The sequence below is a fragment of the Orcinus orca genome, chromosome 16 (genome assembly GCF_937001465.1).
Source record: "Orcinus orca chromosome 16, mOrcOrc1.1, whole genome shotgun sequence".
Lineage (NCBI taxonomy): Eukaryota > Metazoa > Chordata > Mammalia > Artiodactyla > Delphinidae > Orcinus > Orcinus orca.
In genome coordinates, this window is record NC_064574.1 from 11847572 (window position 1) to 11874685 (window position 27114).

A 27114-nucleotide genomic window follows, 5' to 3' on the forward strand; every position below is an offset into this window, starting at 1 on the left:
GTCAACCTGATGTGGCTTAATGCAACTTCCTGATATTGCACCACTCTGCTTCACCCCCTCACCCCACCTCCGAGGATGATCCAAAAGACCCTGGCAACTGGGAGGTGGTATCCAGGTGGTGGAGAACAATAATGGCAATGCTCTTAACTCTAAGATGCTGTCAAAATAACATTTTGAATCAGGGTAAAAATAAAGCAAAACAACAAGAACAACAAAAAACACAAAACAAAGTATCCTCCCTCTGAAAGACCCCTGAATATCTTCTTAGAGGCCTCTTTTCTCTGTGCAAAAGTGAGCCACACAAATATTTATGACCCAGTTAGGCATACTTTGCCTTTATCATTGTAGAAGCAAACTCAGCCCTGACTATTTGAATAGTGAAGCAATACAAAATCTAAGATAAATGTAACAGTGACAAATGTTTAAGCACCGAGGGAATTTAAAGCTAATTTACCGTATTATGCTAAACGCAGCTTGCCTATTTGTTCTCTTGAGTGAAGTTATATTCAGAAGTGATTTCATGCGCAGACATTTTAAAGTAACCCCCTGTTCTTCAGAGAATTCCAACTACTTGGAGTAATTACTTGATGTTCACCTTCCTGTAAGCAATTCACAATACTGTATAATTCTCTGAGTAATCAGTACTCAACAGAATAAAAACTAGCTAAGCTGTTCCCTGGAACTTAGCGTGGCATTTTTTAAATGAGATTCTTCAAAACGAAGAGATGCACCAGTAACAAAGCCATTAGGTAAGAAAAAAAAAAAGTCGGGGGAAAAATGTTTCATAACAGTAACGGAGATAAGGGAGTTTTCCTTCTCTAATCACTAACTAATAAATTAAAAAAACACAGTTTTGGAAACCTAGTTTTGCTATGCTCATCTTATCTTTGCAAGTGGTGTCGCTTGCCCACAAAAGCCACAAACACAGCCGAGGCTTTTCCTTCTTCACCTGTAGAAGAAAACGTGCCTCAATCAGTCTTTGGGAAGAAAGACGCCTAGGACACAAGTCCACTCGCGCCCAAAGGTTTGCTTCAACAAGCAGTTAACCCTCAATAAGAACTCAGAACTTCCTGGCACACTACTAGATTAAGAGTAGTAGGGAATATGTATATTTTCCAGAGAAAAATATGGACCTTAAGTGTCCCTTTGCTAAGAAGCCACGTTTATTTTGTGATTCCATGCTGTAGAACTTCTTAAGCACCAATTCTATCTAATTACCACGGGGTATCCGTAAAACTTTACAAACAGCGTTGGTAGAATCAAAAGCATTCAAAACTGCAAATTGAATCAGGTCACAAATTAAAAACAAAAAACTGAAAATCATTTATCAGTAGTTATTTTTGTCTGCAGTGTGACTTGTACTACATTCCGAAGATCAACTGATTTGGGGGGGCTTGACTTTTCTTTGGCTATTTATTTTGGGGGGAAAAAATCTTCCATGGGAAATGGTCTTGTTCCTATCTTTCAGATATTCAAAATTTACAAAACTGTCAGTAAGACCCTTGTGATACGTCAAGCTGCCTTGAGGAAGGAGAGGGCAGCAGCTAGGAAACTATGAAGCCCACTTCTACAAAGTGAAGCATTATTTCTAAAATGCTGGAGCCTTAGGTACTTTCTTCTCAAACACGGCAGCTGTGTATACTATCATGCTCTTCAAATGAAGTTTAGACCAGATGTTGGTTTCTTTCTAAAATTACAACATAAAGGGCAGCTACTCTTTGTGTACCTAGCTGGGGTTGAATCTTTCGTAAATTCTCGAGAATCAGTTCCTCTATCTTTACAGGAAAAACCACCCAATTGCTACTCAGAGAAAAACTGCAAGCATAACTCATATGTCAGTGCCACTCGTTTTCCCACATTACTAAACCAAATGAACCCAACTTATTAAAAATGTTCAATACCTCTTGGGAAAAAAAAGATTCAATTCTTTTGAATCTTCAACTATAGTCACAAAACTTACACATTTTTGAGCCTAACTGTACCCACCGACACCCACGCACCTTACAAAATTGAGTAACCACAGCAGTGGTTACAAGGATTACTTCAGGAACATCAAACTCTCTTTGTGAGCACATTAAAGACTTTCATTACTTGAGGAGAATTTGGTGATCAGTTAGTCAAGGACCATTTTTACACAGGAAGGGACTGAAGCCCAAAGAAAGGAAGGGACCCATTCAGCCTAGTTAGTGTTAGAGCTAACTAGAGAAAAAGCAAAAGATCAAGCTACTCTCTTGGCCAGAAGGGTGATCTGATCAAAGGCCAAAAATGTTTGCCTTTACCATTTATACTCTGAAAAGAAATCACAGGTTTTATAAGGGTTACTTTATGGAGAACCATATTTTTAAGCCCACAGTCAAAATATATTTTACAAACCAGCTACATACAAAGCCCTTCTAGAAGGCATGTGAGAACAAGTCGAGAGTGATGAGAACAGAGTAATTCAATAATTCTTAGAGAGACAGATATATCACCTCCAAGTTTCCTATTAAGTTCGCCTCAAGCCAAGTACAAATTTGTTGTTAAATTTAAAGTTCCTCTGAAATAAGCTGGGTTTCCTACTGGGTTAGCATCCAAGCTTCTCTTCCAAGCCACCACAGCAGGCAACACCAAACTGCCTCATCAAGCCGTGGCTCAAGCTGTACTGGTTTTCTCTGAGAGTGGCCTCTGCTATTAGTACTAATGCAGGCTAATCTCTTTGTGTCTACCATTCCTCCTCCCCCAGAATGGGGGCTGGGAACTGTGACTTGTCTTTCTATTGTCAGGGCCTGGGGCAAAGTGCTGACAATCAATTCAACCCCAACATTTCTTAGGCACTTTGTGCCCGGTGCAGAGGACACCAAGATGAATGAGAAAGATGGAAGAGGTGACTTCCATAGTTTGGACCCTACAGTAGATGGACTCGGATACAAAGCAACAGCTCCCATGAGAGCAGCGCTTTAAAAGAGATAGGTACGAAGGTGTATGTAAGCACACAAGTGAGAGAGCCAAAATCTAGTGCAAGGGGGCACACATTTGAGCTGGGAGGCGCAAGCCAGAATGAGTGGGAAAGGCAGCCTAAACAAAGTGTTGAGCCAAAGTACAGAGGAATGAAAGAGAAGGATGAGTCTGGAGAACACTGCACCTTCTAGTGTGGCCAGAATAAAAGGTACACAGGAGGGGATGGCTGGAACCTGGCTGCCATGCCAAGGAGCTTGGACCTTACACATAAATGAAAGCATAGAAGTAAACAGAGGAGTGACAGACCCAGGTCTGTTTTTAACCAATTACTCTAGTGATAATGTGAAGAATATACACAGTGGGGCAGGCGGGAGATGTGGAGAGATTGTTGAGGGACCTTATTAATATGTTTCTGGTTTCACCAATTTCTGTAATGTGAAGCCAGAAATGACAGCAGTATTATAAGCAAAATTTGAGAACCTAGACCACTGGGATGGTAGGAAGGACATCATAGTGACCAATCAATGAGATGTGGTAGAGGGAATCAAGAACCATTCCAAAGTCCCCAGCACTCCTGCATATTCAAAACATGCACCAAATGACTGGTACCAAACTACATTGTCTTGGACACAATGACCCTGCTGGACTTCCCCTTTTCCTAAACATGGGCAGTACAAAGAAACATGCCCAGACTATTTGTAGTCAGTATTAGTTGGTTACCATGAACAAATTAACATAAACACTGTAGGGAGGGACCGCCAGCTTGTGCAAAATACACATGAGCTCAGGCTGGCTTATGAAAAAGTACCTGCAATTAAAAGTACAGCATAAGACAAAAACTGTCAAAAGGATTCTGCCATCTAAAAGATCAGAAAATAGACAACTCAAAAAAAAGAGAAAAGGGAAAAAAGAAAAGGCACAGTTATTTCAGTAGTTAAGAGTCTGACAAAACCCCTACAGGAAATTTTAAAATTTATTTCTATCATGAAATTCAGTATACATTCAATTACACTACTCAATACCAGGCATTTTTAAAATAGGTTTGGGGGAGCTATTCGTGCTAAAATGCAAAATGCAGGGACTTCCCTGGCAGTCCAGTGGTTAAGACTCCATGCTTCCAATGCAGGGGGGCATGGGTTTGATCTCCACATGCAGCGCAGTGCAGCCAAAAAAAAAAAAGCAAAATGCACTGGAGGGGCCTTGGAGCCCAATGGTAGATAACTGGCAACCGAAAATCATTTGCATTACCATTATCCCCCAGCTGACTCTTTAGAACCATCTGATATAGTTTATGATGTACTTCCAAAAGAACCAAAGTATTCCTATAAATATGCCAGTGATGTCAAACAAATAATGATAGCAAAAAGTTCTTCCCTCCACTATTTCTACTTGTGCCCCCAGTTAATCTGAGTCCAGACAATTACAAACGTCTTTGCACCGTTTCCAAAGTGGTGATCAGACACCTAAATTTAGTTCACTCAAACCAGGGCTACACAAGAACATTTAGATCTAATGGGTCACTCAAGATGACTAGAGCTTCCCATCCTCTCCATGTCACTTCCGTTTGTCTTTCTTTTTTTTAAGTGAAGTGAGTCATAGTGTATAGATCTTTCTCCTCTGCACAAAACACATTTTTTCTCTGAAGAGAATGGTATTTATATAAAAATTACTGGGAAATTTTAATATTCATCTTGGACTGTAATAAAATAAGCTGTATACAGCAGTAAGGAATTTTAGTGAATTATTGTTATAACATGATTTTAACCTAGTCAGGCATTAGATCGTATTTCATAATGAAAGCAGCTATAAAAACAAATGTCAATTGGAAGAGTGGCCCGTATTACAAAGCCTGCCTCTAACATAGAATAAATCTTGCCTTGAAGTCACAAGCTATTGTTGCAATCTCCTTTATCTGAAACAATCAAATCATTCATACTGAAAATTAGTGAACAGTGTCAGAGAATCAAAGAATTAGAGATGAGAGAAATGGCGAAACACCTGACCCAAACCTTAAACTACAAATGGAGGGTAGTTTTTCTTATTTTCATTCATTCAAGCCCTCTCTTCTCTCATTCTAGCTCCAAAAACCAATCTCTTTGCCCTATCTATGTTCTCTCTTCTCTTTTGGGCACTCCAGGCTTGCTAAGTATTACTTCCACTTTTCAAACCAGACATACAATCATTTAAATGATAGAAAACAATTTTTTAAAGCCATCTACACATGCTATCAAAGCTGACTTTTTATAGACCTAAATGCTTATTAGTATCTATGCTATCTATTACCATTAACAACTATATAAAAACAGTTATGCTCACTTTATTAAATTGAGCTAGGAGAGAATCTTCGCCTGAAACATTTGTTTTCTAAGCCGCCTCATTCCTCGGCATTCAAAAGTCTACTTCATCTTTTGTTCTTTTCCCAATTGTTTCCAAGTTTTTACACCTTTTTGTTCTAGTTAGAAGTTAGTATAGTGAGAAATAACTGCACTGCTTTGTTTACAAAATGTTAAGCAAAAATTACATATTATTTTAAAAATCACAATAGACTAAGCAAGCCCAAAATGACTCTGTATAAGGCTGCCTTCATTGTGACGGGCTACAAAACATTAATTTTTCTAACTTCTATTTTCTACCCACCATAAACACATTTCTTTGAATTCCTGAAAAATAATGGTTTTCATAAATTGACACACACTTTGGAAAATCTGCCACTTTAGACTCAAGGTCATCTGAACTCTACATTTTTTATAAAATGCCAGAATTTGCCACTTTTAACATCAAGAAGGAAAAGAGCGTCCGATTCAGATTTTGTAAAAGAAAAATATCTGTACTGCAGAGGTGAGAAAGCCCATAGCGGATAATTCTCTAAGATAAAAGAAACCACCTCTAGAAATGTGGCAATCGATTAAGGATCTAGAGAAATCTCAACATACAGCGATCTCGACCAACTCCTGGGGTTCCAAGGTGGTAGACAAACACAAGAACAATGAGGGAAATTAACTGAAGACCATGCTCCATGCTAGTGACTTGCTTAACATAGTTTTAACAGTGCTTGGGTGAAAGGTCTCCCACTCCTCGCTAAAACTGTAAGTAATCAAATTCAAACAAGGACTTTTTATAATATGAATTTGCTGTTGCCAACTGAGTCAGCTTCAATATAAAAGATTCTCCCCAGTACCTCCTGGAGGCCACCCCTACTTGTGATGGGGTATATCATTATCAACTCCAACACTTCAGACCAAGAATTTTTTCATTTAAGACCACTTTAGACTCCACTGTATTCAATCTGATGCAGACAATTTGTCTACACATTCTCAAAGTCACTAGTGGGATTCATTCAATTAACTCAGAGAGACTAGACACGGAATACAAATTTTATATATTGATCGATCGTACTTACACAGATTAGAGTGGTTATAAACATTAGTCTATCAGAAGCTAATATACATTACAGTGCAAGTAAAAAGAATCCTGTCAAATAAGCTTGATGAAAATCCACATGAAACCAAGCCTGCCAAAAAAAGGCTTTTGTTAGTCAAGCATACCAAAGAACTGCTTAAAGCTTTTTTCCTTTTTAAGTGGAGCTCAAAATAGATTTTAATACTACCAGCTGATGGATCTCACAATTTGCCTTTTGAGCCTATAAGCCGAAAACAGCCTTCTCCCTTTACACAAGTAACAACATCTCTCTATTCTGTATGTTGTTTATTTAAAATACCGAGTGTGGTTTTGGTTAATCCTCACAACCCCCGCGATGACATTTAATCGGGAGCACATATTTTCTTCAGAGGATTTAGCTCTTGTGAAAGCAGACCTCTTCATCTTTTTAATCTGATGATGTAGAGATACGTGAGAAACTCCACCTTCCGAACTTTTTATTTATGAATCACCATAACCCACAAGGAGATGAAGACCGGGAAGACACCATTATCTCAACCATGACCAAAGGATAAGATGCTCACCGAGAGAAAGATGCTATTTTAGAGGGAGTAGAAACGTCAACCTCCCCTGTTGCCTGCCTGACACGGGGTAATATTCTGGCCCCAGTGGAGTGGGTACTCCAGACCTCCTGGCTGGAAAGCTCTTTTCAGCCTGCTACTCTCAGGGCTTAGCTCACAGAGCAAGTATCTCTTCCTCTGACAGATCTTCCCTGATCCCCTTCTCTGAGGCAGGCCATCTTCCCTGAAATCACTCTCTACCCCGTTATGTTTTGTTTTCTTCATAGCACTTGTCCCCAGCTGAAATTGTCTGCTTATGTGTTGCACTGCCCTATTCGACTCTAAGCTCACGGGGGATAGCATCTTGCCTGTCTTGTTCAGCAAACACTACCTCCAGCGCCTCAGCAGCGCCTAGCACGGAAGAGGCACGTCAATTCAGATCCATTAAATGAATGAACAGGAAGGGGGAAGGGACTGTCATCCTTGGGACTCGACGCACAGAGACCAGGAGAAAGGAAATGTAAAGGAGGGAGGGGGGAGTAACCCTTTCCCCCGGGGAGACAAAGGAAGACAGCCTGAGGTGGTCCAGTCTAGAAAGGAAGTAGTGGGGGTGTTCTATCCACCCCAAGGGACAAAGAGTGGACAGGCAGGGGGGCGGGGTCGGGGTGCGAGGCTTCGCGCTGAGGGCAGAGACTGGCGGCTTCCAGGCTTGAGAGGTCACCCGGGCTGGAGGATATGAGGTAGGTGGGGGATCAAAGGGGACTGCGAGGCCGGGGAGAGACGCAGGCCCACCCGGGGGACAAAGAGAGAGGCGGCTGGCCTCTGCCGCCGTCGGATCGAATCCTCACGGAGCAGGGCCCAGGCGGAGGGCGGGACCCAGAGGGAGAGCGGGACCTGGGGGTCTGAGGGGAAGGTTCGCTAGGCCTAAGCGAAGGGCCTGCCGCGCTCTGGGGGCGCTCCCGCACCTGGTAAATGGCCGCCCAGCTCCCAGCCTTGTCGATCTGCTCGAACTCCTTTTCCATCTCCATGGCGGGCCAGGGGGGCTGCTGCGCCTCCTCCTCGGCCCACTGTGCCGTCTGCCGCTCTAGGCCGCGTCGCGCTCTCCGCACTTAGTCCCGCTGCAAGCCGCGACTCTCGCCGCTACCGCCGCCCTAGCCGCCGCTGCTTCTTCATGTCAACCCGGCAGCCGGAAGTACGCACCGCGCTGCCGCGGGCTCCGCCCCTCAAGCGGAAGGACCAATCAGCGCTCAGGAATGTCGGCTAGCAGTTCCGCGGGGCGGAGCCGGGGGAGGTGCTGGGGGAAGACATCTTGCAGCGTGCCCTCCCTCCTCCCCTCCCATCCCGGTCTACGGGCTTGGGCGTGGCGCGCGCCCGTTGCCTAGGCGACCCCGGGAGCCCCGCCCACGGCGCGTGGGTTTGCCCGGCTGCCACCGATCTTGAATTCAAGCATCGACGCGGTCCGTTGAATCACAGAGTGACCTTGAAGCAGTCATGCATCTTTCTTGCAGCGCCAGGGCCCAGGCCTCAGTGCTCCAAGGGGGGCGGGGGGGATTACATGCCCCCCTTCCAGGCTCCGGCCTCTGGCCAGATGTCCGCCCTTTTTTCGTGAAACTTAGAGCTTCATAATTTACCAGGCTGCTGGGGAAGGCCCACTACTCTCTGAATGTACTTTGCGTTTGGAGTCTCCTATCCTGGGCACTGCAGAAATGAATGGATTGGGGTCTTGGAATGATTTTTAATATTTCCCCAAATAGCAAGGAAGTCCTGCTCAGAATGGACTCAGTGGAGCACAAATTCCGTGGTGCATTAGTGTTGAATAGTGGCAGATTTCTGGGCCCACTTCCAAAGGATTCGGATACAGGAATCTGTATTTTTTATCAGCAACCCCAGCTAATTCTATACCTGTGGTCCTTGAAGCACACATGAGAAGGGCTGGTCAGGTGGTTTTCCTGCAGGTTGTACTTTAAGCCATTCACTTTTGGGTTGGGCACATTATATGAAGATAGTGAACTCCATGGGGTCAGAAACCCTAGAGGACAGAATCATCTCTGTTCACTCTTCCCATCTCAAGCCTACCCAGAGCAGCGGTGTTGAATTCCAGCTTATTCCTTGAGTGCTTGTGGCAGGCACTGTACCTGGCATTCCAAGTACATTTTCTCATTTAACCTCTACATCAACCCTACAATATAGGCACTTTTATTATTCCCATTTTATAGATGAGGAAACTGAGGCACAGAGAGGCAAAATCACTTGTCCAGAGTACCTTTGCACATTGGTATGGAAGCCAGGATTCTAACCAGTCTTCAGGGGAGTGCTCACTTTGGAGACAGGCTGCCTGAGTCCAAATTCCGGCTCTACTAAATACTAGCTGCGCAACCTTGGGCAAATTAACCCCTCTCTGCCTCTGTTCCCTCCTCTGTAAAATGAATATAATGAAAGTACCCACCTCATAGGGTGGTGTGAAGATTGAAAGAGTATGTATAATGCTTTTAGTCTAGTGAGTGGATCAATAAATATGAGCCCCCGTTATTATATACCTTCAAATAATAGCAAATGGGAGGTAAATCCTTGTTGAATAAATGCAATTGGTTTGATAGACAATGTCTTTAGAAACTGAGTATTCCATGGAGGGGGAAATTAACAAAAGATGCCCCTTCGGGTGAAAACTTTGGGAACCCTACACTTGGAAGCTGCCTAATATAAATCTTAGCCATTTAAGTGACTCTCCAGGTTCGTGTACTCTTCCTGCCCTTGTTTCTTTGAGTGCTAGTTTATCTGGAACTCACAGAACTCAGAGCTCCTTGTTGGGGGGGGGGACAGAACAAGGCTGGTTCATTCTTCTCACTGTGGGCTGACCTAAGTAAGTAAATAAATCAAATGCCCATCTGGAGCCCAAGTGGCCCTCATGCCTGCAGGGAGTACCACCCAGTGACTGGAGCAGCCTTTGAGTGGGGCCAGTGCTATGCACAGGATCTTGATGAAGGAGTGGAGGTGGGTGTGTGCGTGCAGAGTCCATGTGTGTTTAGTGGATGCGTTAGTTACCTAGGGTGGCCATAACAAATTACCACAAATGTGGTGGCTTCAAGCAACAGAAATATATTTTTGAACAGTTCTGGAGGCCAGACGTCTGAAGTCAATGTGTTGACAGGGCCACACTCCCTCTGAAGTCTCTAGGGGAGAATCCTTCCTTGCCTCTTCCAGTTCCTGGTGACTTCAATTGTTCCTCAGCTTGCGGCAGCATAAATGCAGTCTGTGTCCGTCTTTATGTGGTTTTTCTCCTCTGTCTCCTCTTCCAGCTGTCTAATCTCCCTCAGCCTCACTCTTTCAAGAATACCTGTCATTGGATCTAGGACCCACTCTAATCCAGGAGGATTTTGCATTGCCAGGTAATCCAAGATGATCTCATTTTGAGATCCTTAAATTAATTACATCTGCAAAGACCCTTTTTCTGAATAAGGTTATATTCCAGGTTCCATGGGTTAGGACTTGGACATATCTTTTTTGAGATATGTCCCCCACTCAACCTACCACAGTGGCAGAGGGTGAAACTTTGTCACAATATTGGTCCTGAATGAAACCCCTAATTTCAGGTATCAGATAATCACTATTATATCCGTTCTTCACATAGCAGCAGCCAGAGAGAGCTTTTAATTTTTGGATCATGAAACTCTTGTAGGTAAAACCCTCCAATAGTTTCCCATCCTTCTTAGAGTGAAACCCAAATAAGTCCTAACCCTGGCCCACCTCCCCAACCTTTCTCCTTTTCTTGTACTCTAGACCAATCCTCTAATTCATTGAATGAGTTTCTACCTCAGGACCTTTGCACCAACTGTTCCTGCTGCCTGGACCACTCTTCCTGCAGATCTTGTCACCCTTCAAGTCTCAGGTCAACTGTTACCTCTGCAGATGGGTCTCTGACCACGGTCTCTAAAATAGCCCCCAGTCACTTTCTACCGGTGACCTTGTTTTTTGCAAGGTCATCTTGCAAGGTCATGCCATCTCTAAGCCAATATTTGCATCACAGTGCTCATCTCTAAAATCTCTCTCTTTATTTGTTGGCTTGTTTCCTTTTCCTGCCCCCCACTATAGTGTTCCAGGAGGGTAGGGACCTCGACTTCTTGTCTGTGTCCCAAGCCCCTGATATTGCGTTGGGAGGAGGGACTTGAGGTGCTGGAATCTTCCGTGGCTTTCTAAGGCTTGGCTTTCATCTGTCACGCTCTACCAGTTCTCTGCCATGTCCTGGCCTAGAACCAGCCAAGCCTTGGTATCCCCCAGAGCTGTGATGGTGGTGATTGGGAATCTTTTAGTGATGACTGGTTAGAAAATAAACAAATGGCCATGTGTCATGATAGCTAAAACCTTTTCTTGGCAGGCCTGCCTGAGGAATGGTCTCAGGTGGTTTCTTGGGCCTTTCCTTCATAGATTTAGCTAATGGAGCAAATCAATGACCCATTAAACTTTTTAAAATGTCCTAAAGAGTTGTCAGTAGAGAAGGATGGCTGTTTACCAAGGCTCCAATGGATCATTGACTCCTAACTTAGCAGTGTCAGCAAGCTTCCTGGTAAAAATCCGGCCTGGTCTTTTTTCTGGGAGGTAGACCCGTGTTAAGAGCTTGGAATTCAGAGAGAGACCAAAGTAGTCTCTGATGAGATGTCACTTCCTCGGAGAGGCCCCTTCTGCTGCCCCCTAATAAACAGTTCCATGAATCTATATCCTTTTTCCTTCTTAGAACTTATCAGGCATTTGAGGACATATTTTCTCCCTACTGTTACCATGTAGTATTATGTCCTGTATTTGTTTTAGGTGTTATCGTCCATCTCTACCACTAAATGTAAACTTCATGAAGAAAAGAGATTAAGTCGATTTGGTTCAATGCCGTCTTCCTTGAGCTACAGGTCATTCCCAGATGGGCCACAAGTCCTTGGAAGATTCCAGAAATCAAGATGACAGGGCTTTTTTCTACCTCTTAGACTCAGACCTCCAGGGTCCTCAGGGTCATCCAGCTCGCTCTGTCTACCAGTGAGGACACATAGCCAGGAAAGGAAGTGGCCCTTCCCTCTGAGATTCACAGCTGCTCTCCTAAAGAAGTGTGGGCGCCTTGACTGGTTGGCTGATTTGGGGTCAGCCAAAGACATCCCTGGGGTGGAATAACTGACTAGGGGCAAAACCCAGGCCCACAGCACTGGAAACTGGATGCACAGAGCTTCAGCCTCCAGCCACAGACAGTGCTAGGTGTGACCTCTCACTTTATGTTTCCCAGAAGTCCTGCAAGCCTGGTGTTGTCCCATTTTGCAGATGAGAAAATGGGTAAAGAGGTGAAATCAATGAACACCCAAACACAGAATGCTGGTCTGGGTGCAGCAAGTTAGAAACTTTTAACCCTGGTCTGCTACCTACCAGCTTTCAGGCTTTGGGCAAGTTGCTTAACCTCCTAGTGTCAGCCTGAATGCTTTCCAGTGAGAAAAACCCAACTGAAAGCAGCTTTCACAAAATAGGGAATTCACTGGCTCATGAAACTGGGAAGTCCACAGTGGTTTGCTTCAGGCACAGCTGCATCCAAGGGCTCACACAACGTCATCGTGACTCCCTCTCACTCCTGCTCTCTTAGTGCTTCCTCTGTGTTAGCTTCACTCTCCTCCCCAGGTAACCAGGATGGCCCTGGCAGCTCCAGGATCACATCCTGCCAATTCAGCAACCCTGATGGAAAAAGTGCTTCTTTTCCCTGTGGTCCCAGCACAAGTCCTGGCCTTGAAGCTTGAAGTTCATTGGTCCAATTGAGTCTCACATGCCATCTCTTTTTTTTTTTCTTTTTCATTTTAACATCTTTATTGGAGTATAATTGCTTTACAATGGTATGTTAGTTTCAGCTTCACAACAAAATGAATCAGTTATATATATACATATGTTCCCGTATCTCTTCCCGCTTGCGTCTCCCTCCCTCCCACCCTCCCTATCCCACCCCTCCAGGCGGTCACAAAGCACCGAGCTGATCTCCCTGTGCTATGCGGCTGCTTCCCACTAGCTAGCTACCTTACGTTTGGTAGTGTATATATGTCCATGCCTCTCTCTCGCTTTGTCACCGTTTACCCTTCCCCCTCCCCATAGCCTCAAGTCCATTCTCTAGTAGGTCTGTGTCTTTATTCCTGTTTCACCCCTAGGTTTTTCGTGACATTTTTTTTTCTTAAATTCCATATATATGTGTTAGCATACGGTATTTGTCTCTCTCTTTCTGACTTACTTCACTCTGTATGACAGACTCTAGGCCCATCCACCTCATTACAAATAGCTCAATTTCGTTTCTTTTTATGGCTGAGTAATATTCCATTGTATATATGTGCCACATCTTCTTTATCCATTCATCCGATGATGGACACTTAGGTTGTTTCCATCCCTGGGCTATTGTAAATAGAGCTGCAATGAACATTTTGGTACATAACTCTTTTTGAATTATGGTTTTCTCAGGGTATATGCCCAGTAGTGGGATTGCTGGGTCATATGGTAGTTCTATTTGTAGTTTTTTAAGGAACCTCCATACTGTTCTCCACAGTGGCTGTATCAATTTACATTCCCACCAAAGTGTAAGAGGGTTCCCTTTTCTCCACACCCTCTCCAGCATTTATTGTTTCTAGATTTTTTGATGATGGCCATTCTGACTGGTGTGAGATGATATCTCATTGTAGTTTTGATTTGCATTTCTCTAATGATTAGTGATGTTGAGCATTCTTTCATGTGTTTGTTGGCAATCTCACATGCCATCTCTAAGCCAATCACTTTGTCCAAGGGAAATATTGGCAAATAAAGAAACTGAGGCCCAGAGAGGTCAAATTCTTAACCAAGGTCGCACAGCTCTAAGTATGGAAGTAGGATTTAGATAATAGGCAGTCTGGTTTCAGCGTCTGTGCTCTCAGCCGTGACGCTACACAGTCTCTCCAAGAATTCCCATGAACTCTAAACAAATAATAACAATGAAGACATAATAATAGTGGTAATAATTATCACAACAACATGGTGAAGCTACTACTATTATTATCCCCCATTTGAACTGAGGCATAGAGAGTTTCTCAGCTTGCTTGTGGTCACACAGCTAAGAAATGGTGGAGCCAGTATTTGAAAGCAGTTTAGCTCTAGATGCTGCTTCTAGTTCTGAAATTCTATGAATATATGTGAGTTCTGCACTGTGAGAACTCACAGGAAGGTTAGCAGCCCAGAAGCCCCTCACTCACATCCTCACTGGGCCCTTCCCCATCCTTGTGAAGACTCTCCCACCCCTCCACTCCCAGAAAATATTTCAGACTTTATTCTAAGCCATTAAAAATAAAAACAAGGGGCTTCCCTGGTGGCGCAGTGACTGAGAGTCTGCCTGCCGATGCAGGGGACACGGGTTCGTGCCCTGGTCCGGGAGGATCCCACATGCCACGGAGCGGCTGGGCCCGTGAGCCATGGCCGCTGAGCCTGCGCGTCCGGAGCCTGTGCTCTGCAACAGGAGAGACCACAACAGTGACAGGCTCGCGTACCGCAAAAAATAAATAAATAAATAAATAAATAAAAACAAGAATAAATACAAAAATCTAATCTGGAGCTCCCTCTCCTCCAAGAGTGAGTGCCCAGGTGCGGGAGGAGGTCAGGGGGAACTAGGGGGAATCACGTGCGTTCTGAGAAAGGTGGGTCAGAGACAGGGGGTGGTTGAAGCAGGGAAACTTCAAGCAGGCAAGTCTGACCCAAGGATGGAAACTAGACCTGGCCCCGTGCTTTCAGCAAAGGAGGGTTTCCAGAGGCCACTGCTTCCTCCACCCTCCAGTTTAGGGGGTGGGGGGACACTTTGGCGTCACACACAGTGATTCTGGGCATAGGTTCTGCAATCTGGCGGACTTGGGCTTCTGTGCCCTTGGACAGGTTACTTACCCTCTGATTGCCAGTTTTCCATCTTTTACATTAAGACAGGGATGTGATGGTCGGACGAGATGGTGTCTGAGCCTTGTCTCTAGTTCAGGGCAAGGACTCCATAAATGAGGCTGTTGTTATTACAGTTGTGTAGGTTGCTAAGTAGAAAAAGCAGGCTATGATCTGCCTACAGATGTTTTCATAGTATATGTTGCAACCTCCTGTTTTACATCTCTAATTTCTGTCATGCCGGTGGAGGTGAGCAGGTCCAGCTTCGTGGGTGTGTCTGTAATCTGTGCAGCTACACAGGGCCTGGGCTCAGAAGGGCCCTGCGCTTGGTTTAATGCTCTGCAGTCACCATGTTGAAATCCTTAATAATTTTGGAATCAGGGACCCTGCATATTCATTTTACACTGGGCCTTGCAAATTATGTAGCCAGTCCTGAAAGTGAGTCTAGATTTTCAAATTCTTGAAGTGGGTTAGGAACAGTTTCTGTCTTTGAAGATGGAAATGGTTTCCCCCCTTTATTCTGGGAGGAACAACTACTATTGGGGGAAGTCTTAAAATAGTGACATTATTCAGATACATATTCCCCATGTTGAGTTGTTTATTATTGTTTAGTAATAATAATTGCTACATGGATTGGGTGTTAACTATGGGCCAAGCTCTGTGCTAAGCTAGCGCTTTACCTTCATCCCTCTAGATCTTCCCAAGAACCCTGTGAAAGGGTCTGTTATTAATCTTATTTGACAGATGAGGAAGCAGAGGGGTTATGTAATTTGTCCATTGTCACCAGCAGTGTTGGCATAATGTCTATGAGTTGAGTGGCTCTGTAGCAATATGGCAGCCCCTTTAGAGAAAAGGAATTAACTTCTAAGCTTTCATTTAGATAAAAGTGTTCCTGGAGTCCTTGGGAGAGAGGTGTGTCTTTTGGATCAAATATTTGCTCTGGTAGTTTTTGTATTTGAAGATGGAAATGGTCTTCCATTTGAAAACTGACCATGCAGAGAGGGAGGGGCTGGCCTGTACTTTTCCTTTCCTGTCCTGGAGGGAGGCCTATGGAGAGGACCCACACTTAAGCAGAGGGACCCTGACATGCGGGAATGTTCTCACAGCTCTCAAGCTGTCCTCACCTGGGCCATGGGGAAGCACACAGCGGAGGACCTGGATATTCCCACTGCCCATATCTAGGGTAGGCGAGGAAGAGAAAGGCTCTAAATTCTAGACAGAGGGTCAGGAGGCCCCCCTCCGTGGGAGGTAGACTGGCTCCCACAACTGGCTGGAGAGAAAGGAGGACGGAGACCGGCATGAGGGAAAGCAGGACGCAGGTACATAGCCTCTAGAAACTATCTGCTTTCAATTTCATTTTGTGTTTTCCTTTTCTGCATTGTAATTCCCACCTGTTATCCTCAAGTCTTCAATAAAATGTTGTTCCCTGCTGCAAGCTCATCTTAGGCTTGGTATTACCCAGATACTAATTGTCCCCAATATCAATTCTCCTCTTCTTTCATAGAAATAGGATTGTACCTGGGCCATGGCTGCCCAGCTAAAGACTACATTTCCCAGGTTCCCTTGAAGCTAACTATGCCATGTGACTACATGCTGGCCAATAGGATGTGGGTAGAAGTGATGTGGTCCACCTCTAAATCATGCCCTCAAAGGCCCAGGGGGTGCTGGGCAGAGGGACAGGAAAAGTTCTTTCTTTTGCTTTTTACTCCATCCCGCTGCCTAGAACGTAGATATAGTGGGTTCCAACTTGGACTGTGCAGACAAGGGCAACATACAAGGGATGGAAGAGAGCAAGACAGATGGAGCCTGCCCCATCACCCCTGATCACACACAGACCGTTCCATGAGAGAGACATAAAGGGGGCTGATTTTCAGCTGATATGCACATGTCTAGCCATCCTGGTTGCTTACAGACATCATTCTTATTGTTAAAAATAAACTTCTGCTTTGTTTAAGCCACTGTTCATGGGAGTTACAGTAATTGAATCTATATTCTATAATTAAGCCAGACATGTTTTAGGGGGCTGATAAGGAAGAGGGCTGTGTACCGCCTCCAGATTAAGATGGCGTTGGAGAGAGGAGCAGCATCTTGATGCAGGCAGTTAAGAGAAGGCAGACAAGGGCAGTAGAAGTCCTGGGAGAGACAGCTCACTGTGGTTGCCAGGCAGCCACAGGGATGGTGCATGGGACATGTGAACATCCCCCAGAGATTCTGAGTAATATCCTGCAGAAAGAACCTGATAAAAGTTTGGTCTTGTTAGAGTCATGGGGTCTGATTGTTAGTTAAATATTAAAGGGGAAGCTGGAAATTTTGGGGACAGCTGGGGTTAGAAACAGTGCCCAGAGAATGTTAATTCCCTTCTGAGGCAGATACTTTTGGTTGCCTATCTATGCATCATCCCCTCCCCCCTTCTTCTTGGTTGACAGAGCCCACCTATTATAACAGAGGCTGAAAAAGTGAGCTATTCCTTTTCCAAGCCACCTTTGCAGTTTGAGCATGGACATATTACTCAATCCCAGCTAATGGGATGTGAGGCAGTCTGCCCAGGAGCTTCTGGGAAAGGTTTCTCCCTCTTGTAAGAGACACGTGGAAGGAATTTTGCCTCTTCCTCAACACGCTAAGGCTGGAGGAGCACAGAGAGAGAGCCCCCGAGCCCTTGGCAATGTCACTGAGTTACTGAACTGTCTCTGGAACCATCTAGCTCTGAACTTCTTTGTAAAGGTCATAAGCTTTTTAGTTGTATTGTTGAAGCCACTTTGGGTTGGCTTTTTTATTACTTGCAGCCAAAAGCATGCTAACCGCTACACTGTCTTTGCCTTCTGTTTCTACCTTCCTTCAGCCCTGTGGGTCTCAAGTTTAGCCTCATTCCTTCCGCTGAGCCCTGGTTGCTCTGGAAGTCAAGATCTTTTGGAAACCACCTGCATCAACTTGTCACCACTTTTCTTCTAAATAAGAATCTCCCTTGTCCCTTCTTACTTCTTCATTTCAGAACCAAGATCTGTATCTGGGTGGGGTGAAAGCAGAACTTCAGCCTTTGTACAAAACTCTATTTGGGCATGGATTGATCCTCTTGTATTGGTCTTATCAGTCCGGATGTGCGTCTCTCTCAGCTGACCGGGAGCTCCTCTCAGGCATGGACTGGGTAGTATTCATCTTGGTATATCCCTAGGGTAGCTCAGGGCTGGGCAAGAGGAGGTTCTCCCTGAATGCTTGTTGAATGAATATATGAAAGAATGAATCATCTAAGCCCAATTTTATCACCTCCCTAAACAGAGACAATTTCCCTCCTCACTGCTCTCCTATACTACTCTAGGACAAGACAGTTCTTGCAGAGGTAGAGCCAGGAGGAAGAAGAATTTAATCCAATTCTCAATTCCAAAGCAGTGTCTAATCCTTCTCTCCTTAAATTTCCTTTAATCCACCCACTGTCAGCCTTAGCTCTGGTTCAGCAATGAGCTGACTCTGACCCAGATTGTCTCCAAAAAAAAAAAAAAAGAGGAAGAAGGAGGAAGGGAGAGAAGAAACTGTGTTTGTATTTAAATCAAATTCCAGAAGCGTGGAAGAACTAAAGAGAGAAAGGATTCAAGGTGGGCATTCTCTCCGCCAAGACGTGTAAATTCTAGCCCTGGAGGTGGGACCTTTTTTTTCTCAATTTTTTTCTAATCTCAAAAGTAATACGTGTTTAATGAAGAACTCTTGAAAAGCACATATGAAAGAGAGGAAACAGTGTTTTAGTCTCACCACTTACGGTGGTGACAACGTTTTGGTATGCGGATTTCCACAGTTCTTTGGTTTGTCTCTGTCTCTTCACCTCTATCTCCATCTTCCCCTTTCCCTCAGCCCCTCTCATCTCTCTCTCTCTCTCTCTCTCTCACTCCAGGTCTCATTCTCTCTTTCTCACACTTAAATGTTTCCAGGTTCTTCACCCTCCAGACAGGGTCATACCTCGCCCCCATTTAATAAACACTCAGTGTGATCTAATTCCCATCTCATGATGCCGTAGGAAACCCAGTCCCCTCGGCTCCGCAACACTTTCTGAGAAATCTGAATACCTTTTCCTCAAACTCTGCTTCCCACTTGTCTCTTCTTGTTCTAAATTTTCACTTCAGTCCACTCTCCAGCTTCCCTTGCTCTTCCCGTATCAGATGGGAATGATTTTGGCTCTAAGTAACACTCAGGCTGAAGCAGATCAGAGTTCCTTTTCCCCACAGAACGAACAGTCTGGGGACAGGTGTTCCCCCATCATGCTGATGGCCTGCACATCCCCTCAGCCCTCGGTGTTCACACCGCAGCTTTCTGGCAGAAAGCTTTCTCCGGCCACTGGAGTGGGCTCAGAGTCCCTCAGGGTCTGGCCAGGAGCTCGTGCCTTTAGAAACAGCCCTCGACCAAGGACAAGTGGGAGCTTGTGGGTAAGCAGCTCAACTCCTTGCTCCTCAGGGCGGACAACACAGGGGCATGTTCTCCACGGGCTCTCAGAAGTCTCCAGTGGGGCAGAGTCCCACTTGCCCTTGGTGGCAACCTGCCCCTTCCTGTCCCTGCCTCCTTCCCCCACTCCTGGACCAGTGCCCCCCAAGACCTCCTCTCAAATCACTTGCTTGCATTCGAAGCCTTGCCTCAGCATTGGCTTCTGGAGAAACTGTCTCAGACGGTAGACTTGGGCTTTTCCTTCTGTCTAACTAAAAGGCCACAAATAGAAATGTCTTCTTCAACCAAGTATGACTCCACAAACTTCTGGCCTCTTTAAAAGAGCAGCGCATCCCCACTTCTAGTCCTCGAGATATCAGATATATTGGGTCTCCCTCTAGGGCCCCACCCCCGCTGCATATGCTTTTGCACCCGGCACTGGACATACACAATAAAATGATGAAGGGGCCTTCTGAGTCTAAATTCAGAGGTCATCTAGCAGTTGGGGACAGCCACTCCTCTTCAGGGGTCCCTGTGAAGCCATTTTAGTGGAAAGGCACCCTACTCCCACTCCTACCCAGCCCCCTCCGCCCCCCACTTCCAAGCCCCTAGAGCCATAAGTCTTGCTTGAACTGGGTGTTGGAAGAGGGGAAGGTGTAGAAGAACTTTTTTTTTTTTTTTGCGGTACACGGGCCTCTCACTGTTGTGGCCTCTCCCGTTGCGGAGCACAGGCTCCGGACGCGCAGGCTCAGCGGCCATGGCTCACGGGCCCAGCCGCTCCGTGGCATGTGGGATCTTCCCGGACCGGGGCACGAACCCGTGTCCCCTGCATCGGCAGGCGGACTCCCAACCACTGCGCCACCAGGGAAGCTCTGTAGAAGAACTTTGAATCAAATTCTAGATTGAAGTTTTTTCAAGTAAATTTTTACTAAAATATAATACATATACAGAAAAATATATATATATATGTCATAAGTACACAGCTTAAAGAATGTCCACCAACTGAACATGCTGATGTAGCCAGCACCCGGATCAAGATGCAGAACTCTCCCAGCCCCCCGGAGAGGCACCTTGTGCCCCTTTCGGTCCCATCCCCTCCTCAAGGGCTGCCGGCATTCTGACTCCTAACACCCTGGGTGAGTTTTGCCGGATTTTGAACTTTGCATAAATGGAATCACGCAGGGTCTGCCCTTTCATGCCTGCCTTCTTTCGGTCAACATCACGGCTATGAGATTCATCTGTGTTGGGTCTAGCTGCAGCTCACTGGTTGAGACTGACATTTTAATTTGAGGAGTTTTGAGTTTTAAGGACTGAAAGGAGATGGTTTTGGTAACTAAACGAGCCTGAGAAATTATGGAATTGGAGAGAGGTGGATTGAGGAAGCCCACCCCTTAAGAGCTGCATGACTTTGGACAAATGACCGAACTTCTTGTTTCTCTGTTTCTGTAACGTGGGGCTAACACAGGTTCCTACTTCACGAGGTCGTTGTGAGGACTCGGTGCATTGGTGCCTGCAAGAGCAGCGCCTGGCCCGTGGTGGGGGGCTCTCTTGGGAGCCTGCTTCTCACTCCACTACTGCCGCTGCCGTGAATACTACCTCTACTCTCGTATTTTTATTATTACCCAGAGGGAAAAGGGAGGTTTCAACAGAGGATATTTGGTAGTAGTTATTATAAAAATAAAATGATTTCTAGTTACATCTCAACTAGTTGAGACGTATCCCTACACCGGTTAGGTGTGCGTCTCAGGTAAAGCACACATCAACCCTGAGAAGTTAGTACAGATCATGCCCATTTGATAGATGAGGCAGCTGAGGCTTGGAGGGAGAAGCAGCTTCTTTGGGGTCACAGAGGGACTTGGTGGTGGAGCCAGGGCCTCTCTAAGCAGGGAATCCTGCCCTTCTCTTTGCCCTTTTGCCTACTTCTCATCTCCTGCTAGATCTGGCAGTCCTCAGGATGTACTGGGGTGACCCCACTGGGCTGCCCTTGGCATGACCACCCATCCATGTGGTGCTGTCTTTAGAACTTACTGGAATGTTTTCTGTATTGATTTTCTTATCGACCTGTTCACATGAGGCTCAGTCTTTCTTGCGGGTCTCATAAGCAGCACTTTGTGAAATACCAGGTGGGTCAGTGATACTCAGCAAACAGGTTCTAAGGTAGCCCCGTGGTAGTGGTATGGTGGCTGGGAATGTTGGTTTTTATGGGGCTGAAATCAGTCAACTGAGGTAACAGAATTCTATTCTATTGGCCTGTTCACCCCTGAACCAGAATTCTCCCACTGCAAATCAAGAAATTGGCCCGCAAGAACAGGAGAGGAGTTTGTGAGAAGGACGTAAGGCACTTTATAGACATGGAGAAAGAAATGCCAGAAGCAAGTTTGAAAAGGCTTGAGAACAGGATGCCCTGGGGGGGGTCTTGGTTACATAAACTGGCAAGTGTCTTCTTCAGCTCTGATGACCTGTCACTAAGGACGCTTTGGCTGCAAGTAATAGAGAACAATGACTCAAACTGGCTTAAGCAGTAATGGAGTTGGTAAGTTGGGCAACTCTGAAGTTGGTTGACTCAGGGGTTCAAGAATGTAATTGAGAACACAGGTTTTCTCTCTCTTCCCTCTACTATCCACCTGTTGGCTTCAACTGAAAGCTGGTTCCCTCTGTGGCTGCAAAGTGGTGGCCAGTAGTAAGCAGGCTATAAAATTGTTAACTTCCAGTAGGGAAGAAAGAGAGAAAGTGGCTTTCCCTGGCTCTCTCTTAAGAGTAAGGAAGTGTTGCTGCCAGAAGTCCCCAGGAAATCTATCCTGGTATCTCACTGGCTAAACTGGCTTGGCCCGTTCACCCCTGAACCAGTCCTCAGCAAGAGGCATAGGGGGTGATTCTGGCCCCCATTTGGAGGACATTTGGCAATGTTGGCAGACATTTGGTGGTGTTAGTGGCATCTCATGGGTAGAAATTAGAGATGCAGCTAAATATCCTACAATGCCCAGGATGACGCCTCCCTGCTTCACACACTACAGAAAATGATCTGTTCTGAAACATCAACAGTACAGAGGTTGAAAAACCCTGGCTTAGACTAATCAGGCCCTCCCTGCGCTTAGGGTGTAACAGTTGGTGGGGAGTCACCTACGGTGCCCACTGCAAACTCTTTTTTCAGAATCTGTTACTCTGTTGGAGATTCAGATTTCAGAGAGGGTTTGTTTGGCTTGGCCTGGTTCACTTGCCCACTCATAGGCTAATTGAGTGTAAGGCACCGTGGTTGACCAGTAGTCCCCCCACAGGAAGATCCTGGCACAGGAAGTGGGAAGGGATGTTAAACAAGCAGAACAAAACAAAAAAGCCCACCTCAACGTCTCAGAGAAGCTTAAGCTCTTGATGCTGCCGGAGGGGACAAGTTTCATGTCTTAACTGGAAACCCACAAAACTGTGATGTGCTTTTGCAGTGACACTGCCCTCAAAGAAGAAGAGGGAGACATCCCAGAATGAAATAGGGGAGGGGAAAAGCATGCAACATCCTGGGATGATATGGGGGAGGAGTGGGGAGAGGAAGAGTATGACACACGTTAACTTGACTTCAAAGATGGTGGTCATTGGGGCTTCCCTGGTGGCGCAGTGGTTGAGAGTCTGCCTGCTGATGCACGGGACGCGGGTTCGTGCCCCGGTCTGGGAAGGTCCCACATGCCGCGGAGCGGCTGGGTGCGTGAGCCATGGCCGCTGGGCCTGCGCGTCCGGAGCCTGTGCTCCGCAATGGGAGAGGCCACGGCGGTGAGAGGCCCGCGTACAGCAAAAAAAAAAAAAAAAAAAAAAAGATGGTGGTCATTCATTCTTTCCCTCGAGGTATGGCGTCTACTCTTCCACACCCTTGAATCTGATCTGGCTGAGACCTTGTGTCTGTTTTGACTAGTAGAACATGGTGAAAGTGATGCTGGGCTAGTTCTGGGCTTCCTGCCACATGTAGCCCTGAGCCACCACGGAAGGAGTCTAGGCTGCTCCAGTGGGAGGGCACTGAGATGCCATCTTGGATGTCCAGCCCAAGTCAAGAGGACGTCAACCCCAGTAGCCATCTGCTTGCAACGGCACGAGAGAAACCAAGTGAGAGCCGCTTATCTGAGTCCAGTCAACCCACAGAACATGTGAGTAAGAATAATAAACTGTTGTTTTTAAGCCACTACATTTGGAGGCGGTTTGTCATGCATCAATTGATAGCCAGAACAATATATAAAAATAATATGCATATATAATAAAGATATTTCAATTTTCATTTACTAACATTTTCATTAAAATACTTTATTATAAAAGTCATATAAAAGTGTCGCCAAAAATGGAGAAAAGAAACACCACCCCTAGTTACACCGATGTAACTCCAATCGCAATGACTGTAAGCATCTCAGTGTGTACTCTCCCAGCCTTCTTTCCTACGGAAGATTGTCATACTGCAGTTTGAGAGCATCCTTTTTTCCTTTTTCCCATATGTCATCATCGTTATTCTACATTGCCATAGAGTTTTTGTAACCAGAAAACTATACTAACAATGCTATTAACAGCCACTTATAGTAGACAGAATAACGGTCCCCCCAAAGATGTCTATGCCTTAATCCCCTGAACTTGTAAATGTGTTACTTTATGTGGCAAGAGGGACTTTGCAGGTGTGATTAGGTTAAGGATCTTGAGATGGGGAGACTATCCTGGGTTATCTCAATGGGCTCAATGTAACCACAAGGGTCCTTATAAAAGGGAGGCAGGTGGGTCAAAGTCAGAGAAGGTGATGTAAGGAATCAGCATCCGAGAGAGTGAGCAGAAGAGGCCATACTGGGGCTTCCCTGGTGGCGCAGTGGTTGAGAGTCTGCCTGCCGATGCAGGGGACACAGGTTCGTGCCCCGGTCTGGGAGGATCCCACATGCTGCGGAGCGGCTGGGCCCGTGAGCCACGGCCGCTGAGACTGCGCGTCCGGAGGCTGTGCTCCGCAACGGGAGAGGCCACAGCAGTGAGAGGCCCGCGTACCGCAAAAGAAAAAAAAAAAAAAAAAGAAGAGGCCATGCTGTTTTCTTTGAAGGTGGAGGATGTGCCACAATCCAAGGAATTTGGCATCCCTCTAGAAGCTGGGAAAAGCAAGCAAACAAATTCTCCCTGGAGCTTCTACAAGGAATGCAGCTCTGCCCACACCTGGCTTTTAGCTCCACCAGGCCCATTTCTTTGGACTTCTGACCTCAGAACTATAAGATAATAACTTTGTGTTGCTCTAAGCCACTAAGCTTGTGATAATTTGCTACACTAGCCATAGGAAACTAATACACCATGTTATTTAGCATTTAACACACAGTATCTTATTTAATATCTCACAACAACCCTATGAGGCAGGTCCTGGTGCCATCTGCGTTTTAGAAATGAGGAAGCTGTTGCTCAGGGGGACGAAGGGACTTCCTCAGGCCACAGAGCTGCCCCGGGCAGAGCCAGGGACATATGCTGGCCCTGCCACTTATGGGTATACTTACCAACACCGCTAGTATAGGATTTATTTGGACTTGTGTAAACATACAGACATTGGTCTAAGCCTTTGTCATCTTTTTTTTCATTGTTTGTTCCTGTATTAACATTGTGACTTCTCTGGAAGTCCTCACCAGCCGTAAGATGAAAACCACAGTTTTGAAATTGCATGGGCCATTGACTCATTGGTTTTTGTTGTTATTGGCACTGAAGTGTCTCATTTAAAAAGATGAAATCCCAATTCACTTTGGGGTTTAGATGGATCAGATGTAATTTTGAAGTTGCCTAAATCTTAACTGCTATGTCAATCTCCTGCTTCTGAGATGTTTTGTTTTGTTTTTTAAATGTTTTCTTATTTATTTATTTATTTTATTTTATTTATTTTTGGCTGCATTGGGTCTTCGTTGCTGTGCGCAGGCTTCCTCTAGTTGTGGAGAGCGGGGGCTACTCTTCGCTGAGGTGCACAGGCTTCTCATTGCGGTGGCTTCTCTTGTTGCAGAGCATGGGCTCTAGAGACCAGGCTCAGTAGTTGTGGTGCACGGGCTTAGTTGCTCCGCAGCATGTGGGATCTTCCCAGACCAGGGCTCGAACCCGTGTCCCCTGCATTGGCAGGCGGATTCTTAGCCACTGCGCCACCAGGGAAGCCCCAGAGATGAAGTTTTAATGACATCTAAAGAAGCTCTGAAATGGGCCCTGAAGCTGTCTATAATCTGAAGATAGCCAAGAGTTTATGCAAACAAGATTCTTTTCTGCTCAGCGGAGTTTCCCCCTCTTTCAGAAAAGTTGGTCCATCCATGGGCTAAGCTCACATGGACCGGTATGAAGTCCAGTAGTGTTCCCCCAGACGGCTTTTTCATTGATCTGTTTGGAACAATCTTTTTTTTTTCTTAATCTATGGAAAACAGTCATTCCTCACATCCAACACCAAACATCTGCATTCCCATAAAGATCTCCCAGTTGCTTAACGTGAGTTGGTCCGAACGGTCCTGGATTCTCACTCCCTCTCACACAGTCCCCGCTGGAGTCAAGATCTGCTTCAGAGTTCTCACGAAGCTTGATTTCCCTGCAAATGTCCAACTAATAGTCCTATTGTAGAGTCTTCTGAAATAATTTTATTTTTTTAACTTTTTTTATTAAGACAATCTATCTACAGTAAGATTTACCCTATTTAGGATCCAGTTCTATAAGGTTAAGCAACCTATGATGCATAGGACAGTCCCCAACAACAAAACAATCCTGTGCAATCGGGCTGAGGTTGAGAAACTGCATCACAGCTGTGATCAAGTAATTTCCCTTTGTCAGTGGCCTTCCCTTCCCCATCACTTCCCCACTCTAAGATCCATACTTCCGTTGCTTCCCATATGTGTATTTAGCTGTTTAATGTCTCTTTTCCCTCCTGTGATATAAACCCTAAGGGGCAAGGATTGTGTATGTTTTGTTCTCACCATGTAGTAGCTGCTTAATAAATATGTTGAATGAATGAAAAGTGCAAGTGAAAACTATCTTTCATAAAAAGCATCTTTAAAATTTGAGGACACCAGGAGGCTTCTCTTGACTTCAGTCTTGATGACTTTCTACACATCATTTGGGAAGAAAGGAATGTATGAGAGAGAGAGAGAGAGAGAGAGAGAGAAACATTGTCTTTGTAGGGTAAATGTGAGCTGGATTTCTAGCACTGCCACTTAACTGCCACATTACCAACAGCAAGTCACATTCCCTCAACTGTAAAATGGGAATTATAAAACAAGATGAAATGTGCTAATGGATGTCAGTGCCCTGCACTTTGTAAATGTTGGTTTTTTACCTTCTTCTCTGTTTCCTCCTTCTCTTGAGTTTCCAGGCCAGTGTTGGTGCCCACGGTCATCCTCTTCAGCCCACCCTGGAGGACTGCCTGAAGCTTGGTGGACAGTTCTGTACACACCTATGGCATCTGCATCACTGCCCAGGGCCCGTGTGTTCAGCGTGTACACAGCAGGTCACAAGGGAAGTGCCTGGGAGTTGATAGCCCCAGGCAGCACCTTCCACCATTGAGAGATGGGCATGGTGGATAAACGTCCCAGCTTCCTCACCCCCTCACAGGACACTACAGTGTACTCTACATCGTCTTCCAGAGGTCCTCACTGAGATTGAGCCCTGGTTGCCCATAAAGGTGAACAACGCACTGACACACCCTTTATTCTGGTCCTCCCTTCCCGTCTCATTTCCCACTTCCTCATTATTCTTCCTGAGGTTGTTTCCCAAATAAACTACTTGCACCTAGGGAGTAGCAGTTGCTGTTTGTGAGCCTCAGATTTTATCATTTGCCGGACTTCATCTGCCCAACTTCTAGCTGCTAGCATCTTCATCTTTTTGCATGAATTTGTTTTTTCCCTGGCTGTTGGAGTTGAGCAGGCTAGAAGTGCTGGAGAATTAATTCTCTCCCCTCTGCCCAGCAGCCATCAACCTGTGCATGGAAGGGGGTGGTGTA

At 45.5% G+C, this 27114-nt stretch overlaps 1 protein-coding gene and 1 long non-coding RNA gene across 7 annotated transcripts in view; one reads left to right on the forward strand and one right to left on the reverse strand.

The window, feature by feature from the left end:
* PTPN1 (protein tyrosine phosphatase non-receptor type 1) overlaps nt 1-8069 on the reverse strand; it is a 68133-nt gene extending 60064 nt beyond the window's left edge. For 3 of the 5 annotated variants that reach the window (XM_033411188.2, XM_033411187.2, XM_033411186.2), the window contains exon 1: nt 7841-8064. In XM_033411188.2, coding sequence (XP_033267079.1) covers nt 7841-7903 — 63 coding nt within the window. In that variant the 5' untranslated portion in view covers nt 7904-8064. Of the gene's footprint in view, nt 1-7840 lie in introns of all 5 variants that reach the window. The other 2 variants (XM_004282899.4, XM_049698666.1) reach the window with 2 other exon arrangements.
* A 12697-nt stretch (nt 8070-20766) lies between these two features.
* Nucleotides 20767-26881, forward strand: LOC117197791 (uncharacterized). Of its 2 annotated transcripts, none has more exons than XR_007471944.1 (3): nt 20767-21702; nt 23001-23296; nt 26481-26881. It is a non-coding gene; the product is annotated as an uncharacterized LOC117197791 (long non-coding RNA). The 2 variants fall into 2 exon arrangements; XR_004478670.2 differs by having other exon boundaries at nt 20769-21702; nt 26488-26881.
* The last annotated feature ends 233 nt before the right edge of the window (nt 26882-27114 follow it).